At 37.1% G+C, this 14,658-nt stretch overlaps 3 protein-coding genes across 5 annotated transcripts; 1 reads left to right on the top strand and 2 right to left on the bottom strand.

The window, feature by feature from the left end:
* Nucleotides 1-419: 419 nt before the first annotated feature.
* On the bottom strand, nucleotides 420-3,031 carry LOC131791700 (uncharacterized). The gene is made up of 2 exons (XM_059109068.2): nucleotides 2,692-3,031; nucleotides 420-1,700 (listed from the first exon to the last, which is right to left on the bottom strand). Exon 2 carries the CDS (start codon nucleotides 1,492-1,494, stop codon nucleotides 1,009-1,011), a length of 486 nt encoding a protein of 161 aa, XP_058965051.2. The 5' UTR covers nucleotides 1,495-1,700; nucleotides 2,692-3,031; the 3' UTR covers nucleotides 420-1,008.
* An 866-nt stretch (nucleotides 3,032-3,897) lies between these two features.
* LOC131791725 (methionine aminopeptidase 1D, mitochondrial) lies at nucleotides 3,898-10,008 on the bottom strand. 3 transcript variants are annotated; one of them, XM_059109104.2, is made up of 10 exons: nucleotides 9,889-10,008; nucleotides 9,342-9,387; nucleotides 8,626-8,851; nucleotides 8,074-8,222; nucleotides 7,726-7,768; nucleotides 7,074-7,237; nucleotides 6,837-6,934; nucleotides 6,374-6,421; nucleotides 4,700-4,778; nucleotides 3,898-4,182 (listed from the first exon to the last, which is right to left on the bottom strand). In XM_059109104.2, exons 1-10 carry the CDS (start codon nucleotides 9,965-9,967, stop codon nucleotides 4,107-4,109), a joined length of 1,008 nt encoding a protein of 335 aa, XP_058965087.2. In that variant the 5' UTR covers nucleotides 9,968-10,008; the 3' UTR covers nucleotides 3,898-4,106. The 3 variants fall into 3 exon arrangements, with proteins under 3 accessions (XP_058965087.2, XP_066029676.1, XP_058965088.2); XM_066173579.1 differs by having other exon boundaries at nucleotides 9,342-9,399; nucleotides 9,889-9,939; XM_059109105.2 differs by lacking the exon at nucleotides 6,374-6,421.
* Nucleotides 10,009-10,669: 661 nt separating this feature from the next.
* LOC136284042 (uncharacterized) lies at nucleotides 10,670-14,619 on the top strand. Its single transcript, XM_066173789.1, has 9 exons — nucleotides 10,670-11,060; nucleotides 11,423-11,586; nucleotides 11,735-11,798; nucleotides 12,171-12,262; nucleotides 12,524-12,642; nucleotides 12,738-12,830; nucleotides 13,334-13,446; nucleotides 13,577-13,654; nucleotides 13,757-14,619. Exons 1-9 carry the CDS (start codon nucleotides 10,914-10,916, stop codon nucleotides 13,889-13,891), a joined length of 1,005 nt encoding a protein of 334 aa, XP_066029886.1. The 5' UTR covers nucleotides 10,670-10,913; the 3' UTR covers nucleotides 13,892-14,619.
* The last annotated feature ends 39 nt before the right edge of the window (nucleotides 14,620-14,658 follow it).

Here is a 14,658-nt window from a genome sequence, read left to right as displayed (position 1 = left end):
AATAAATTTCATTACCATTGTCCGCTGGATTCCTTATCCTTGGTTCAAATTTCATTTTACTTTCCACTAAGCACACATCAAGGATGTAGTACGAAATATTATCTGGTACAGTGGTAACACTAATCTGTCCACCACAACTTTTTTAAGGTTTGTGACTTGTTTTATGGCCACTTGAGAAAGTGTGAAGAGAGTTATTTAGGATAAGTCTGGAGTACTAAAGTGACAAAGGAACAAGAGCAAAAAGGGAAATGATTAAGTTGAAATCCACTGACTCTCCATGTTATCTTTAGCCAGCCACTTCAAATTACATTTGTTTCTACCCAGGGCTTTAATTTGTCAAATATGGACTACCAATAATTTAGCTTGGTTGGCAGAAATCTGATGACCACACAAAAGAAATATGGCAAGCACCTTTACTGACATGACTAAACATTTTAATAGACAAAAGAAATCCTATCACATAAGAATAATCATTAAGTCTAAATCATATTACATAGTCATTGGAACACCAAATTTACACTTTTTAATCAGAATCAGTCCTATGACTCCTTCAAAATTACACTTCAACTAGTTGAACTAATTATGGAAACTACAAAAACATTGCACAACAACAGCATAAATGCTACATGCTAACTCTTACAAAAAAATTATCTAATTGAGAATATACTTTGGAATAGTGTGCGAGTTCTAAAGTGGGTATTTTAACCCAACACCAGAGAATTGTACTACTTCTAGATTTTTAAGCAGCACAGATGACATAAAAAGTAATCAAACACACAATCTATTAAGTCTTGAAATTACAACAGTGAACTTTGTTAAAAGCTGCATGTTGATTTTTGAAAAGAATTCTTTCAGTCTAACACTAGTGGTCATAACATGCTTTAAATGTAAATTTCTTGGGACAGTAATTAAATAAGACTACTATGAAGTGATCAACTTTGAAACTTTTCTCACACAATTGTTGGTATACTTAAACAAAATAAGAAACCAAATCTTAATTGAAAAAAGTCAAAATTGACTGGGAAAAGTATTATTTGAGAGCATAGACCTCAAAGAAATTACTTCCTGAAGCATCTGATTAACTTGAAGCTTCAAGGCCTGGTTTTCCTGCTCTAACTTTGATGCTCTCACAAACAATGAATTATTTCTTTCTTTCCTTGCACGACGAAACTTTCTTGAAGCCTGGTTGTTCCTTATTCTCTTGTCTGAAACTTCATCACTGCAAGAACTTCCAACTGATGAAGGAGAATCTTGGGAGACATCAAATAGTGCTCCTGCTGCCTCCCCATTCAGCACATCTGAATGCTTAAGTGTTTGTTGCTCAATCATAATGAAAGCTTTGCTTTCCACCTCCCTTTTGCCACAAATATCCAAGCCAACATTCTGTGCTCCGACATAAATGTTATCAGGTTGGTCAATTCCACCAAATTTTTCTTCTGGACCAGTCCAGTTGTTGATGGTCTCTTCACTCTTAAGCAACTCCACATCTGCCATCCAAGACTCCTCCAAACAGTGTCCCTTGCTTCTCTCCCCCGGTATGAGCTTCTCAAGTTCAGCCACTTGGTCAAAAAAAAGTTCTCCAGGATTTGCCTTGTTCCAATCTGGAACAGAATCAACAGACCAAAGGCTGTCACCTTCATCTGGAACTGAAGCCTTGGGAAGATCACCTTCAGTTTTTGGGGAAGCAAGGTCATAAACCCCTACAGAAAGGTAAAGATATGTTACCGCTTTGAACTGTTAATAACACAACTTCCTTGAGATAAGGTATTCACTGGTCCTCATTAACCCCTAACTTGGCCCAATTTCTATTTAAAACACTTTTGGGTTAAAATGGTATTTCACTCTTTACAAAAACAGAAAAAATGAACTGATATACAGTTAAGAATTAAATAATGATAACAATAATAAAATATATGACTTGTACGGTTTTCTTTCTACAGAGTACCAAACAGTGTTTTAAATAAGTAAGTAACATAATATCAACACAAAACTTCTATAGAAGAAAGTTCTTAAGCAACAAAGTTTCAAACAATATAAACAACAAAATAATTATATAACATATCAAATATAGAAACGTTTAAAAGGAAAGGTCTTAATGTTCGATTTAAAAGTATCCAATAACTTGCAAAAAAGTCCATATCTATTCTGGTTGAGAGATTTACAGATGCCATTTATGAATATGTCCTTTGTCCGTGTATCTCAGGTTAAAAGGTAGGTGTCACAATAGGAGAGCAAAGTTCTCGGAAGAACAAATAGCGATGAAAGTTTAAGTAATAAATGGGGAAAATTAACCAACTATTGCTGAAAGACACGAAACGATCTAATTAATCAGTTAAAAGTTTGAAAATAGCACTTAAGAGGGGGTATATCAGAGAAGTTCGCCGTATTTCAAGATGATGAGTTGGTTGTTTCCCGAGTTAGTTGTAAAACACCGATTGGGCCGAGAAATAGGACTTTCGTTCAGATCGATCGTCAAAATGTGTGCCACTATCAACATCAAAAGTCCTTTCAAAAGACTTAGTTAAAAATCTAACAGGTGAAACTTCAAACTTCAGAGCATTTCCTGTAAACAATTTTTGCGATGTTATCAAGAGATTGATCTAGTGTTCCTGTAGTTCACTTCTTCGGAAAGCATGCAAAGTCCAGAGACAACAAAGGAAAAGTGGCCGTTTACGTATAATTAAATCTTACCAGTGTCAAAGACGAGGCTTGGATTCGTACAGAGGCGACGCACAGAAAGTATAGCCGCTAGTAACCGGCTTTTCCACGTGGCGGTTGGTGAGGGGAACTTCAGCCGCCATGTTGTCTTTCTTGGTCAAAGCAACTACTCCTTTACACTTCCCTTTTGGACGTCCAGCAGAACTCTTCAGATGCATTTCTCGTAAAGTAATCGATAAAACCAGAAAATTCGACCTTAGCTAGAGCCAAACCGTGAACAAATCGTTTAGGAAGAGGAATTTATCTCCTAATAATCAAGGAATGGCGCAACACCGAAACGACAAAAATGTGTGCCACTGGTGCGAGATTAGTTTCGCACTGCATGATGGACTTACAGCTAACGCATAGGCATGCAGTGTGTGCAAGCAACACAACGTACTTTACCACAGGGAAAACTTTCTTGGTTATTGTGAAGTATTGGTACATACTATACTCTCACGACTCTTTAAGGCCAGTCATAAGAGAACGTCTGCCAAATGTGTTTCACATCCGCACAGGTGTTTTACTGCTTATGTTGCAAGTGTTTCAGAAACAAGTAGCTGGTGAAAACACTGTCCGCCGGTACTTTTAAAGAACACTGTGCATATTGTGTGGCTCCAGATCTGATGCACAAGATGCTATAAGGTCTATAGGAATTCCAAAGAAGAGCAAAATTGTTTCTGAGTAAACACAAGAACAAAACCGAATCGAAAATAGGTGAGGTGTATTCATGAACTGAAAAACCCTATGCAGGATAAAATAATTTTGACGAGCCAGCAATCAAGTTTCAGACTTTCCTCCCTTCTCTTTCCCTGAGCCTTAAAAGATAAGTCAGAAATGTTGAGTCTGAAATAAAACAGTTAGACTCACCAAAAAAGTTGGAGCATCAATCTTACTGTATGATTAAATGATTTCCCTGTTTTTGACCCAATTGTTTAAACGGGAAGGGATCCTGATCAATGGGAAGCCATCCTGACTAGACTGAAGAGTATCTCTTTTCTTCTAACATTTTATCTTTTTATTTTTGAAGCAGTTCCATTTTTATTTTCCAACCTCTTTTATTCATTACTATGAATCTGAAGCAAAGGACAGTAAAAATCAAAATCTCTTGAAAAAATTTTAAACCAAGAAAAAATATCCAAGTCAAACAACCTCAAACAAAAAGTAGGATTCCGTTTCACAAAGAAAATGTAGAAAGAGTAAGTTAAGAAAACACATCTTTAATCTTTTAACACAACTTGGAATAATATGACCTTGTAAGTTTTGATTCACAAAACGTTGCAAAAAGACAAAAATATTTTGAAATTACCACAGAGGAGGCAGAATTTGTTTCATTAATTGTTTATCTGTGATGTTCTTCACAAAACACAAAATAAAATAAAACTCTTCTTCCTTAGTTTTTTTCAATGTCAATCTTTGGTATCAGCAGTAAGTACTTCAACACCAGAATCTGTTATCAAAACAGTGTGTTCGAACTGTGCCGTCCTGAGAGAGAAAGAGACGGAAAAAAATCATACATGAAAAATGAGAAGTTTAAAAATGACAATACTGTCTGTCTGCATTGGAATGAGCTAACAGATAACACTCGTCTCAACATCCACTGAAGAAACAACAAGGATGTTAGAGTAGCTTTCCCTCATCAGTATTCGCAGGACATATTTTAAGGCATAAAGTTGTTGTTTGTAGTCCTTCATCTTTTCCAACCAGTTGCATTAATCTTAAGTAAGAATTGAAATGATGCTTTGCCATGGTACATTTTTGACCTTTTCATTTCTTGAATTTGGTAAAAATTCCCCACAAGCAAACCCTTGATCCTGACTTATACTGGCCTAGAATGGTTCCTCAAGCCCCTTAAGCTCCTGAGCCTTCAAACTTGAAGTAGCACAATTTTCAGCTAATAGTTATTCTTCTGCAGCGCGCCACATGAGGACAAATGATACTGAATTGTATTCATATATCACTAACTATTACGCCTGATTGAATAAAAACTGGTGTACTCAACCTTTTACCATCCTTTGTGACAACAGTCCAACCATCTCCTAGGATAGCTATTTTTGGAGATCCCTCACAAAGGACAGGTTCTGAATATTAACAAATACAGCAAGTGGTTTGAACCCGGGGGTAACATTTAATAGTGTAGTTTGGGTCGTCTGGGTGAGTGTAGTCCTGAGAAGGACTGTTGTCGATAGTCCTTAACGGACTAAACACTGACATACAGTTTACTACCTGGTAAGCCGTGACGATAACTCACTATGGACAACAGTTTACAAGAAACCGACACATACCGACAAATTACTGGACGAGTTGTCCTACAACCCGAAATCACGCAAAGCCACAACTATCAGGACTTTTACGAGACGAGCGCAACTAGTATGCAACACGACGGACAGCTTATCCAACGAGAACAAGTACCTTGACCGCGTTTTTTCAAAGAACAACTACAACGAAGACTTCATCCAACGTGACACTCACCGACCTACTACTACTACCACCGCTAACAACAACGCAACTCCTACAATTACAGTAATCATACCGTACATAAAGGGCATATCTGAGAACATTTCGCTCATCCTACAACCATTCAATATCCGCGTCGCTCACAAAACCTATTACCACACTACGTCAGTTATTGACTAACGTCAAAGACAAAGACGAACCGAGGAACAGACAGGGAGCAGTAATTGCAGTGTATAAGATCAATTGCTCCGACTACCACGCCTCTTACATCGGTGAGACTGGTAGAAACCTTACAACTAGACTAACTAAACACAAACGAGCGACGAGGAAAGGCGATGTCAACAATCACATTGCTGAACATCACCAACTTACGAACCACACTATTGACTGGGACTCTGCGCAATGCGTAACCTACAGCACCAACTACTTTTAACGACTGACCCTAGAAAGCTGGTCGACTAACTTGGAACAGATTCCCCTCAACAGGTGTCAACCACTACCGGCATCATACAAACGACTCATTCATGACATTTACATTACAGACGAACCGAACAGAACGATCCAACTTCACTAACAGATCGAGACCGACCAATCACGAACGACCTACGCCACTCGAGTTTTGCAGCCAATAAAATCACGGCAAAACTGAACAATCAGTTTATACAAACCGGACTAAGAACATTCGACTAACAACAACTATTCACTTGACTCTGATGATGACTTCCGCTGAGGTTGTCGACACGTCAGTCACCACTACCGACAACAATCCTTCTCAGCACTACACTCACCCGAACGATCAAACTACACTATTAAATATTAACAAAGTTGCCACATTTAATGAAATGAAAGATACATTTTCACATATACGACCTTTATAATTAGGCAGCATGCTAATGAAAACATTTCTCTTGTGGCTGCCTTAACAAAGTCCCACTAGCAAAAACTCTCACCTACACTTTTTCTTCGTGCATAATCATTCTTGTTAAGTGGTCAGCTCAAGCTATTATGCTTTGATCTGCACCATGAGAAAGTCTGAGAGCACCAGGGATACTTGAGCTAAGAAATCAATACTTGAATAGTAGTGCTTTGGAAAAGGACAAGTAACGGGTAACCATGCCAACTGTCAGTTTGGGCTTTACAAGGTCTACCTTAATGAGGTTCTTGCCAGGTAATATTATACCTATTCATAAAATAGCTGTTTGATAGTCAAGATATTTACCAATAGTAAATGTCATGCCTGGTCCCATTTTCCCAGGTTTATAATTTGCTATTGTGAAAAGAAGAGGAAGAGAAGAATATGAGAAATTAAAGCCTTACATTTCATACAAAATTTTAACCTTTTAAATGAGATTCCTGGGGGAGGAGTAAAATTTGATGAAACTGCAATAAAAGACACGTTGTACCGCCTATCTAGCTTACTGGATTCCTTTAAAAAAAAAATTGATATCCAAGTGGCATCCAGTTTTCCATTGGTAATAGTGCATACTGCCTGGAGGCTGAGCCAAGAACAATAAAGCTTTAAGATTGTTGGTTTTATCAAATGATCTAGGAAAAATATGAATCAACAATTTTTTTCAGTTCCTGTGTGAAAACCTATGGGGATCTCATTTTGAAGAGGAAGGTAAATAAAAATAACCAGAATCATAACTTTGGAGTTGTGCATGCTTACAAGTACTGCAAACCTGTATGCAAAATTTCTGGAGGTCCATGAAAGTATGATCCAATACCATGACCTGCTAAATTGGGACAAACTGTGAATCCATCCTTCCCAGCCACAGATCTAGAAGCAAATCAAACTTTCCTGATGAAAGAGCCCTAACAAACAAAAACTATTACCAGACACAAACATTACCAACATTAGAGATGAACATGTATGGCAACATTCTCCAAAAATAGCCAAATTTAGTTGTTCTACTTACTCAATTGTGTTTCCAATCAACGAAAACCGTACTCCAGGTTTACAGATATTGATTGCAGCATCAAGACTACGCTGACAGCTTTCTAGTAATCTCTGACCCTGTTTGTCAACAGAACCAACTACATATGTTGTGCACAAGTCACCATGCATACCACCAATGAAGACCTGAAGAAAACAATTACAAAAAAAGGAACACAGGAGTGTTACATATCATACAGGAAAATAAAAAAAGGAAGTTTTGTATTGAAACTTTCTTATAAGACATGATTTAAGCCTCTGTGTATTGATTATTACATTCACAAATCAATAACAGTCACTGTGATAAACTGGTCTTTTGCTTGAATGCGAGAGAATTTGGAGTATTGCTGTCATTTATAAAAAGGCTAAATATTAACATGATTGACTTTTGCAAAGAAATAGTAACATTTCCTCTGAGACAATGTTCTCAAGTTAAATAATTATATAACATATAACCACACACAAGCATCATACTGCATCATTGTAAGTTGTCATACTACTGATCCAAACATAATTCTGCTCACAGGTGCAAAAAATAACTAACTACAAGAATTCATCTTTTAAACCATAAAAAGTAGTGCACAATGTTCTTAATCAAATAATTACTCCAACCGTATATATCATGTCACACTTACAGAAACATCCACACTAATAATGTCACCATCTTGTAAAGATCGACTGCAATGAAATAAACAAAATATCCTAACAGCTGTAATGAGTAGAGTTTTTACCAAATTTGGTTCCAACAAATCAGTTGTGTAACCAATGAGTAATTAAATTACACTAATCCTAGTCTTATTTAGCCCTACAGCAATTCTTTCAAATAACGATCGGTAGATCAGATCTTCCCTAGACTACATTGAACAAAATTTTGCAATCCTAGAGGTACTAAGTACTTCACCACTATATAAATCATGCCATATAAAAATTACCACTAAACCGTACCACAAAAATTAATTATTCCTTGTGTAGAAGCAGATTACCTGTCTGGTATACCATGTACAGCCACATTATTAACAGATGTACACACAGACTTGGGAAATTTTTTGTAGTTCAGAGGAGAGGGGTAGGCTCCAAATGAAATTGCAGCTTGGTGTACAATCTGGTCAATATCTTGTGTTGTAACACCTACCTTAAAAGAAGAAAAAATGAGATCAAACTGACTTAGCTCAAGGAGCTAAATATAATGTACAAGATTATAATGTGCATCATTGCATGTTACTCTTTTAAGTCTTCATGACCTCATAATTCATCTATGGAATTCAAGTGTGTAGGTCAATTCTATCAAAATCCTACAGTTCAGTGACTGAAGTGACTTCAGTATCACACATGATTGCAATGTCTTAAAATAAACGTTACCAACTAACACCCATTTTATTGTATACATGTTGTGTCAATGTTCCACTGAAAAATTAATTCCCTTCTGGCAATTAAGAATAATTCACCAATCTTTTTGAACTGCCTGAGCACTTGGATGAAAAGATGAAGGAAAAATTGAAATACATCAGATAAAAGTAGCAAAAAAATATTCTCACCTTGATACTATCTCTGGCCACATTGAGAACTTTCCTGGCTGTTCTGCATGCTGTTCTCATGAGAGCAATCTGCTTCTCTGTTTTAATTTCAGTGGAGTAAGGTGGGTCTGGCACTGTACCAGTGTCAGCATAAGGTGGACGTGTAATGTGCAGAGGAACATGGCCAGCAGGAGAAATTTTATACAGTTCTGTAAGTGCTTCCTTTGTATTGTTTGTTGACAAATTTCTGTCATAGTGTAACAAAACTGTGCTTAGCTAGTTAATTACTAGTTGTATGCTAAATGAATGTAATTTCAGACAGCTTGCTTTTTCTTAGTGAGGCAAAATACATGTTCATGTTTCTAAGGAATCCGCAATCACTTAACTCCAATACAATTTTAAATTGTTATTTCAAATATGAATTCATAGTTTCATGATCATTTCAGGGGTAGTCCAGGAAATTTGTTTTCTCCATGGTAAAGTTAGGGTTACAGTTCACACACAGTAAACTTATCTCATTTTCTTGATCATGGGACATAAATTAAGTTAAGAGTAAAAACCTAGTGTCTTGGAAGTGTACTCTTGCTGCATTGTAGTGATGAGTTTTAGCTAACAATCGATAAGTGCTTATTCAGAGGTGCCCAGATAGAGAGAAGAACTGTGAGAGGCTGATGAGAGTTAACTGTTGAAGGAGTATACAAAACCCTCATAATATATTGTACAACATGACATCTGACCTGCCGTTTAAATTAGTAATCCTCTTGTAAAGCTCTTCTTCTATGCCTGTGTAGATAACTTTTATTTGATATTAAAGAAGCAAAAGACTTTGGATGTTGTAAAATGTTAGTCTTATATTTCACAATGGTGTTTTAGATAAATAGCAGATTGTTTCACACTAAAAGATCACTTAACCCTTGCTGTTTGCCAAGCTATCTAATTTGGAGTAGAGGCTGAACTCAAGACTTATGGTTATGAAAGAACTTCAAAGCAGTTTATCTGACTAAAAGACCTCTTCGTTGACTGCGTTGAAACTTACGTACCCGATCATTTTTCATAGTCCGTGGCAAATTTTTGCGCTTATATATTCCAAATTTAGTTGAAATAATTTGATCATAACCAGAAAAGGTCAATAGAAAATTGTACTTTAACCACTCTGAAGAGATTTTGAAGCTCATTGAAGTTCAGGTAAATGCAAATTACATCACTGCTTCTAGAATATTATATCTCAAAATCACATGTACGTAGAAAAAAAAAACTATAAGACTTCCTTATTTACGTACTTACATTTAAGCCTCAACTGCTTGAGTTTGGCCCACATCACCCTCAGCGAAAATAATGGCGTACAAATCGTTGTTAGATCCATGCCCCCGCGACCAATAATCTATTCTTAGTTGACCTTGGGAGAGCTCAGTGAAATTATTGCATCATTAGTTACAGATATCAAAGGATTTATTGACGTTCATTTCTTTTTAGTTCCTTTTATGACGAAATATAATTATTTTCTTGCTGAATTATTCTACGGAAAGAAATCAAGACGATTGAAATTCGGGAATTCACTGCGCCAACCTGAAAAAAGTTCCTTCCTAATCTAATAATTTCTCGCGACCGTCATGGAGAAACTTTTGGATTTACTTCCAAGATACGAAACCATGAAAATGTTACGAAAATTCAGTGAGACTTTCCTCCTTGTTCTCGATTAAGCGAAGTAGATGAATTGATTACTTAAATCGAGCATTTCACCTGAGGGAAGAATTTGAAATTTGCAAATACCATGATTAAACTTCTCCATGCTTGTACATCGTAAGCTCGTAGTTTTTTTTGCGCGCGTTTTATTCTGGGTCACTCTGTGTTATTCTGTGTCATTCTGTCGATTAAGTCGTCCTTTGGTGTACCTCAGTTATCTGGTATTATTCTATACAGCTAATACGTATTCGACTCTATAAAAGAAACGAAACTTTTTTTTCTCTATTTCAGTGGATCCAGGGCCAAAGAAAAGAAAATGTGATAGTCCACTTGGTATATTCTAGTGAGCGAAACATCTCATTAGCTGCTTGGTTATATATAAAAAATTGTAAAACATTAAAATTTGAAGTGTTTGGTCCGACTATGACTCATCAATGCTGGCCGGAGCAAAACGGATTAAATATAATTCAAGGGGTAATTGCAAAGGAAGCTCTCAATTACGTCAGAAGAATACTGCAATCGCGACGACAAATTGCGTTATCCTACAAACAAAAATTGATTTTAAAAAGCGACAGCTGACAGAAGAAAGGGAATAAGCATCAGACTGTATTTCTTTGATCGTTCTAATGTTCAAAATGGCCACAACTGGACTCCAGCGGGTTCCTCTTTCAATGAGAGGAATTGAAAATTGTTTTACTTTCGTCAAACCGATTTCTGAGGTCGATTTCTTGAGAGGTTTTTTGTGCGGAATTGCACAGCCACGGCGAACAGGGGTAAGTTATAGACTACTTACAGTGTTATAAGGGATAGCGATTAAGGTGAGAAAATAAATCATAGTTATCCAGGGGTTCTGCGAGTAAAATATGACGAAATAAAGCAAAAATATAAGGGATATTGGGTTCACATACATTACGCAAGGAAAAATTAACGAAAGGAGTATGTCACGAAAGGAGCACATACTCGCGAAAGTAATATTTTCCTCCGCCGGGGAAATGATTTCGTTTCTTCGTTCTCAGTAAACAGCCGTTATATTATGATTACCATGATGATTTTTACAATTATTATTATTATTACTATTATCATATTAAGTATTATTATCATTATTACCATTAGTAGGAACTTTTGTTACTTGCAGACTTCTTTGTTTTCCACAAATGCCATTCTAAATCAAAGTACATCAGAAGTCCAACAACCAACGCCAGTGGTAACCACTCCATCCAAGGAAACAGCCATCAGTCATTTTGGTAAAAATGGAAGCACAACTGGGGATGAAGCCTACAGAATGCCACACCCAGTCTGGTACGAGCCTCTAGACAACGTAATCTCACGATACTATCTATTACATCTATTGATATATCATTCAGAGTTCATAAAACTACGTGAGAAATTAAAGACTTCACTTACAAATTCAAGCTATTTAAACTAGCTGTTTTTTGTTTTCATTTAGGACGGCAGAGGATGTCCGCAGCGTGAAAATTACTCACCAAAAACCACAAAAGTTTGTGGATGAGGTATTGTTTTTGTTCCTAGCGATCAGAAGTCATATGTTCTTGTAAGTTTCGAGACTGAAAGGTTATAAATTGAACGTCATGCCATGCAGCAAAATATGTTCTTGTAAGTTTCGAGACTGAAAGGTTATAAATTGAACGTCATGCCATGCAGCAAAATATGGCTTACCTGCCACAGTGCTTCAGAGCTTTTTATAATATGTCTACATAATCCCTACACATCCCAGGCTACGTTCGTTTAATTTTTACTAAGTTATTGGTTAGATGGTACTGTGGTGGAGAAATTTACTGGAAATCGTTCGTGTGTAATTTTGTATCTGTATTTTGTAGTCAGTTGAGTGATAATTCCATTTCATTCTTTCTCTTAACCAACAGCTTGCATACAAAAGTGTTCAGGCCTTGAGAGCAGCATTCGACATCATATCATTGTATCGCTTCATGGAGCTCGACGAAAACCGCTGGCTCAAGTAAGTTTGAGCTGGTTTTCCGACACTTTAGCCCCCCCCACGTCGGTCTGTATAACCAGTAAACTGACCTGGGCCACGTCTTGATTCCAAAGCTGGCCGCAAAGGTGGCGTAATTTTTGTAATTTGTCTCTAATTGGAAAAATACATGGTTGTACACGGAGGAAATCAGCGTGGCTAAGACTTTTTTGACTAGCTTCTTTTGAAGCTGGATTTTTTTTGTGGTACCGTTTACACAACATATCTGCTTAATTAAATCAACAGTCGGATCATTATGTTAGAGACAATAGCAGGAGTTCCTGGAATGATTGCTGGCATGACAAGACACTTCCACGCGCTTAGGAGGCTCCAGAGAGATAATGGATGGATACACACACTTCTGGGTAAGCGAAAAATAAAGGGTGCGCTGATTGTAAATTGAACTGTGGTGGCTTTCAACAGAATCACCTCGAAGTCAATTGATGTCTTTAATCTTTAGAGGAGGCTGAAAACGAGAGAATGCACTTGATGACAGCCCTGGAAATGAAGCAACCTGGGATTTTATTTCGGGGAGCAATTCTCCTAGCTCAAGGTACCTCATACTATTTATCTATACTCTACGTGAATCATTTTCACAGCCAATTTTGGATTCGTTATGTCATGATACTTTGAGCGTACTGCCGGTACAAGATTGTTACTGTACTCATTGGCTCTCAAGAATGATCAGTCCAGAAATTCACCCAACTTGCTTATAATACTGTCGAACAAATATCAAAGGAGAATAAAGACTTTTTTAATTTTTCTACCATCAAATGAAGTATATAAATACAAGAATCAAAAGTGACGAAGATGGAATAATCATTACGTGAATAATTCAAGATACTATCAACAAGAGGATGCAGAGGGTTCATTTAGGAGAATAGAAAGCTTTCAAATCTTGAAGGTAGGTGGCTTAAGCCTCAATGTCCCGTATGTGAAGGGACCAGGAAGTGCTTATGTACAGTTATACTAAGGATAAGAATAACTTGTTTCTCCTTCAGAATCGTTTTTTTTTAAGCGCGTTTCTGAACATTTCCATGGCTTTATTTTCTTCAGGAACGTTTGTAAACCTGTTTTTCTTGGCCTACCTGATAAGCCCCAAGTTTTGCCACAGATTTGTTGGTTACCTGGAGGAGGAAGCTGTTAAAACGTATACTCATTGTATTGAGGTATCAGAGCACCCCGAAGATTGAGATTACCGTCTTTTCTAGTTGGCTTAGCCGGGTTGTAATTCGTATGTCTTCTAAATATTCCCCAGACTTCATCTTATCTTGACTCATTCATCTTCTATGTTTGTAGTGTATCGACAGCGGTAAGTTGCCTCTGTGGGAAAATCTTTTGGCTCCCAAGATTGCTGTTAATTACTGGAAATTACCGGTAAGAGTTTTCCGCAAGTTAGAACAAAATATTTTTCAACCTGAAATGATAAAGGTTTTATATCCATCTTTTCTTTCTCCTTCTTGTTTTTGTTATTCATAGGATGGTTCAAGGATGCGTGACGTCATTTTGGCCATTCGAGCTGACGAAGCTCATCACCGAGTTGTCAATCATACTCTTAGTTCCTTGCCGCTATGTGCACCAAACCCATTCCATCCCGGAGAAAAAAAGCTTTGAGGAGACTGAGGCCAAGAAATAGAACATAAATTGTTCAGATTTCAAGGAGCTGTCAGTGCCCTTCCTTATGTTCTCTCTTACTTACGTCTAATTTAATGTTTCACATACAGAGAAAGGATCGCAAAGACAGATAGGGGGATCAAAGTCTCCTTGTAACCAATGGAGGTGGATAAAATATAGGGTCTTTGTTTCTGTGTTTGTGTTAGGAATCGAAGAGGGAGAGCAGTAGGACTAAGCTGTCTTTAAGGGTGTCGTTCTCTACACTGGGAACGATGCTGCAATATTGTGTAAACCGAGTAATGTATTTTGTAACGTGGCTCATGTACTTATTTGAGCTATCTCTTTGTTAAAATTAACCATTTTTTTTATTTCAATTCCTGAGCTTTGATTGGTTTACAGGCCAGGTTATACGAGTTCGTATTAAAAAATCTTTCTCGTGGAATAAATTGCTATTTCGTGCGGTCTTTCGCAGATCTTAGACATTTCTTTGGTTGTGTTATTAAATAAAACAATTATTCCCCTCTCAGACGTTGGAAAAGAGATTGGTTGTGGCAGGCGAGTCGAGGCGAAGGACATACCATCTCATTTCTTGTACGTGCTGCTGGAGTAATGGTGAAAAGCGTTTCCTTTTCGCGCGTTTTCAAACAGCAGACCCTTTGAAAACTCCTCTGATTCAAAATTGGAGAAATACCAGGTTTTCTTTTACAGAATCGTATGATTGATTTGGCAAGAGTTCACAGACAGTTGAAAAAAAGGAAAAGAGATGT

The sequence above is a fragment of the Pocillopora verrucosa genome, chromosome 10 (assembly GCF_036669915.1).
Source record: "Pocillopora verrucosa isolate sample1 chromosome 10, ASM3666991v2, whole genome shotgun sequence".
NCBI lineage: Eukaryota > Metazoa > Cnidaria > Anthozoa > Scleractinia > Pocilloporidae > Pocillopora > Pocillopora verrucosa.
Note: the sequence above shows the minus strand (reverse complement) of the source record. Positions and strands in the feature narration are given on the sequence as shown.

Excerpts from the sequence above, each read along its gene's own strand:
- LOC131791700 (XM_059109068.2), bottom strand. The coding sequence starts at position 1,494 with ATGGCAGATGTGGAGTTGCTTAAGAGTGAAGAGACCATCAACAACTGG.
- LOC131791725 (XM_059109104.2), bottom strand. The coding sequence starts at position 9,967 with ATGGATCTAACAACGATTTGTACGCCATTATTTTCGCTGAGGGTGATG. Across the intron at positions 7,238-7,725 it reads TTATTAGTGTGGATGTTTCT|GTCTTCATTGGTGGTATGCA; the intron begins GTAAGTGTGACA and ends TGTTTTCTTCAG. Across the intron at positions 4,183-4,699 it reads GTCACAAAGGATGGTAAAAG|GACGGCACAGTTCGAACACA; the intron begins GTTGAGTACACC and ends TTTCTCTCTCAG.
- LOC136284042 (XM_066173789.1), top strand. The coding sequence starts at position 10,914 with ATGTTCAAAATGGCCACAACTGGACTCCAGCGGGTTCCTCTTTCAATG. Across the intron at positions 12,263-12,523 it reads GACGAAAACCGCTGGCTCAA|TCGGATCATTATGTTAGAGA; the intron begins GTAAGTTTGAGC and ends TTAAATCAACAG. Across the intron at positions 12,643-12,737 it reads ATGGATACACACACTTCTGG|AGGAGGCTGAAAACGAGAGA; the intron begins GTAAGCGAAAAA and ends TTTAATCTTTAG.